The 3,982-nt window shown below is 41.3% G+C and overlaps 1 protein-coding gene across 2 annotated transcripts in view; it reads left to right on the top strand.

The window, feature by feature from the left end:
• ACIN1 (apoptotic chromatin condensation inducer 1) overlaps positions 1-3,982 on the top strand; it is a 34,894-nt gene that overhangs the window by 168 nt on the left and 30,744 nt on the right. For both annotated transcript variants that reach the window (XM_047737747.1, XM_047737746.1), the window contains exons 2-3: positions 1,406-1,471; positions 3,639-3,750. In XM_047737747.1, the coding sequence (XP_047593703.1) occupies positions 1,406-1,471; positions 3,639-3,750 (178 nt within the window). The remainder of the gene's footprint in view (positions 1-1,405; positions 1,472-3,638; positions 3,751-3,982) is intronic.

The following is a 3,982-nucleotide window of genomic DNA, read 5'->3' as shown; positions in this document are numbered from 1 at the left end:
GTGAGAAGTCGGCGTTGCCGGGGTGTCGGAGGGGAGCGGACCCGGTAGAGACGAGTCTCTGCCGCGGCGCAGGCGCAGTGTCCGGGCTCCGCGCGAGCGAGCTCAGGCCGCCAGCGCGAGCCTCCGGATCCGCGCGCACGGTGGTTGGTGAGGCTCGCGCTGGAATAGAGATAGCGCCGGTTCCCGCCTTAACGGCAGCGGCGCGAGCCCAAAATGGGAGGGTGCGCGCTACTCTCCCGGAGTGTCTTAAGCTCCTTCCTCCTTCCCCCACCCCCTCCTTGTTTGTGTCTGTGGTTTCGGCGCATGCGCTGCAGAAGGAGTTAAATCCCACTACTACCACCGGCGTTGCTGGCCTGAGGGGGGCGAATTGGGCTGGGTCGGAGTTAGGGGTATAGTTGGACGGAGGAGTTAATGGGGTTGGTGTCGGTGTTGGTGTCCGGAAGAATAGGATTGGGATAGAGTGAAATGTCTACCTGATTGGATTAGTAGGTGAGATGAAGAGAAACCTTAATTTGAAGGGACTCGGTTATAGAGGGGTGTATAATTTATAGGGCATCCAGAAGCAATTTGGGCGGATAAGAGGTGAATATTGGTGAGAGAGGTGGGGCAGGTTGGTATATGTTGGGGGTTTTGAATCGATTTGAGTAGTTTAGGGTGGGATCGTCATGAAGTAGGTGGATTTGTGTGTATAGATTTGGTGTAAACGGAGGGAAGATGAAAATGTCTTGGTTTTAATTGGGGTTAATTAGGATACATGGCCTGTAGTGCAGATTAGGGCTGGATTGGCTCAAGGGTTAAATTGACAGACCGTTGCCTCTACAGAAGCTGATGGTTTTGTGTGTGGATAGGGTCAGCCATAGTTTAGAGTCTGTGGTGGTTTTGTTCTGTAGCCTCCTTTTTGAAATTTTTATATAGTTGATAAATCTAGGTGCCACTCTGTTGGAAGCAATGCAAGTTCATTCAAGTAGATCTAGTCCTGGGTAACTGACCAAGTAACTCAGACCACAACCAGCAGCCCCATGTTGGTTTCCTGTATTTGAAGCTGACTTGAGTATTTGAAGTCATTTTACCTGAATGGCCAGATTTAGAAGGGGCATTAGTAAGAAGTGCAGAAGTTAATAGGGAGTGTAGTACGGGTTCTGTCATTGTCACTGATTTTATTACATAGCCAAATCAATGATTTTCTCCATGTGCCTGTATTTTACATTTGTACTTTTGGGAGCAGTAACCATGGCTACTTTTAAGGGTCTTCTGAAGATGAAAGAGAATTAGTAAAGGGCTTTTAGGTCCCTGGAAAAGGAGTACAGGTTAAGTGTGTATGGTTAGCCATTGCATTCAATGAAGAGATTGGGGAGGGCTGGGGTTTATTCCCTTAGATTCTGACTTTTGCCCTTCTCTGTACCAGGCTCTAATGCTAGAAAATTTACAGAAACACTCAACACCCCATGCTGCATTCCAGCCAAATTCCCAGGTAAGAAAAAAGGTTTATTAGATAAGATGGGCTTTTTGGATGCACAGACATATAGAAGGACATAAAGATGTATACTTGGTGCTTACATCCACACCAGTATTTTCCTAAGTTCCTGGGTTGAAAATTTCCTCATACCAGGACAGCTGAATTCTAATAAAGAATTTAAGAACTGAATTAGGAAAGCTATTAGTTAATTTCTGACGCTTGCAGTGGTATGTGCAGAAAGATGTGGCTCCAAATGATTAAGTGTATAGTACAAGAATCTGAAGTCATTTATTTGCCATTGATTTGGGAAAAATCGTTGATGTCTTCTAATGTAAAAATGAAGTAGACAGTCAGTAGGGCAGTGGAAGAAAATACTTATAAGAAGAATTCTTGTGTTGACCTAGATTTTCGAAGAATTCAGTCTTTTGGAAATTAAACACCATCTCTAGTGTTAATGCTGACTTTGCTTATCCTCCTAAATATCATTAATTCCTCTGTTACTTAGGGCAAGAAACTTAACCTTTAGGGGCCCTGGATTCCTAAGTTCCTATGTACAATATGAGAAAAGTTTGGACTAAATCCATGGTTTTATAATTACTTGACTTTGGTTTTGTAGAGCTGCTTTTGGGGGCTTCCTGGGGGAAGATAACCTTCTTCCCAAGTGAGCAGGGGTTCACACTCCCCTCTTAACTAAATTAGATCTACTTTTATCTGTTTTTATATATTGAGTTTCAGCATAAGATTTCTTTAGAAGAAGTCATTCCACAGTTTAAAAAAATAAGATTTTTAGACATTTTGATCTCGTAAGATTTTTTTCAGCTCTTAAAATCCCCTCATTATAGTATGTTACATACATAAAGGAAAACATCCAGGTCTTCGTTAGTGCAGTGTTGTGCAGCTCTGGTACTGGATGAAGTCCCAAGATACTGTGGAAAAACAAGAGAGCCTTCCTATTCCCTGGTTACCACTTCATTAAGCTATATCATAGTCTAGTTGGCTTACAGATATTTAGTTAAGTATAAGCTTAAGAAACTACATAAGTTAATCAGTTTGTGATTATATTCCTTTTAGTCATTGCATTTTAGTCTTTGAAGCTTTGCTTTCATTAACCTAGGATTTTTTCTAGCAAATGCATGTGCTCTCTAATACATGGAACTCACACTTCATCAGTGTCCACTGAATACCAAGAGGAGACTCATCTCTATTTTAGGTGAAGATAAGCATTTACCATGCTTAGGAGATATAATTAAAACCATAAATAGTATTTACTCAGATTTTTTCCCTTTTTTTGGAGTTCTAGTAGGACTTGCTAGGCAAGAAGTTTCTGGGAGGAGGGCTTGCAAAGAGAAAACTGAAGGATGGAAGAGTGCTGTGGGAGTCTGCGTTGCAGGAAGAAATGGGAAAAGAGATTAAACTCTTGGAGTTTAAGTATAATATTACCATTTCTTCCCACCCAAAGAAAACAGAGTTAAAACTCTATCTAAATTTTGAACAGACATCCCTTTTCTTAATCTTTCAGTTTCATACTCTAAGTACTGTATTTGAATTTTGGAGATATTTGACAAAATGATTCCTGGAAAGGAACAACAAAAAAATGACCTAGTATGAACTAGTATTTTTTCAGTTCTTGTTACTACGGGAAGGAAAATTTAGATAATATTTTAGATTAAAAGGCATAATTTTATGGGAATTTTTATTTTAAGTTACTTGGGCATTGCTGGTTGGGATCAGAATATTTAGAATAAGAAATCAGGGCGCCTGGGTGGCTCAGTGGGTTAAGCCGCTGCCTTCGGCTCAGGTCATGATCCCAGGTCCTGGGTTCGAGCCCCACATCGGGCTTTCTGCTCAGCGGGGAGCCTGCTTCCTCCTCTCTCTCTGCCTGCCTCTCTGCCTACTTGTGATTTCTCTCTGTCAAGTAAATAAATTAAAAAATCTTTAATTAAAAAAAAATATTTAGAATAAGAAATTATGTGCAGTTCCTCTTTTTGTCGTCTTGTATGAATCATGAGATTCTTTATTTTGGTCCTCAACAAGAGTAGCTTAGAAGAGGACCTTCCAACATTTTTATTATCTTTGTTGGGCTCAAATATAAGGAGGAAGCCTTTGTTCCAAGGAATTTTCTTTCTTCCGTTTCCCTGGTTTGCTTTCCTCAACTTTTCTTTTTTCCATGTCTTCTACACAGATTGGCGAGGAAATGAGCCAGAACAGTTTCATAAAGCAGTATCTGGAAAAGCAGCAGGAGCTACTTAGGCAGCGTCTGGAACGTGAAGCCCGAGAAGCTGCAGAACTTGAAGGTAAGCCCAGACTGTCACAAGGAGTTTTTCATTCTTACTCCTGTCACTAGTAGATAGGCCTGTTTAACTAGGCAATTTCAGGAATAAGGCTGAAACTGCTACTTACTTGCTTTGGTAGTTAGGCCAAGTGAGTTGTTTATTTACCTCTTGTCAGGGAAGAAAACAATTTAACTCTCTGTTAGAAGAGGATTCCTACCAGCAGGAAGAGTTCTAAGTAAATTAAGCTACCCTT

This window comes from Lutra lutra, chromosome 7, assembly GCF_902655055.1.
Source record: "Lutra lutra chromosome 7, mLutLut1.2, whole genome shotgun sequence".
Classification (NCBI taxonomy): Eukaryota; Metazoa; Chordata; class Mammalia; order Carnivora; family Mustelidae; genus Lutra; species Lutra lutra.
This window is presented reverse-complemented; position numbering and strand designations above follow the sequence as displayed.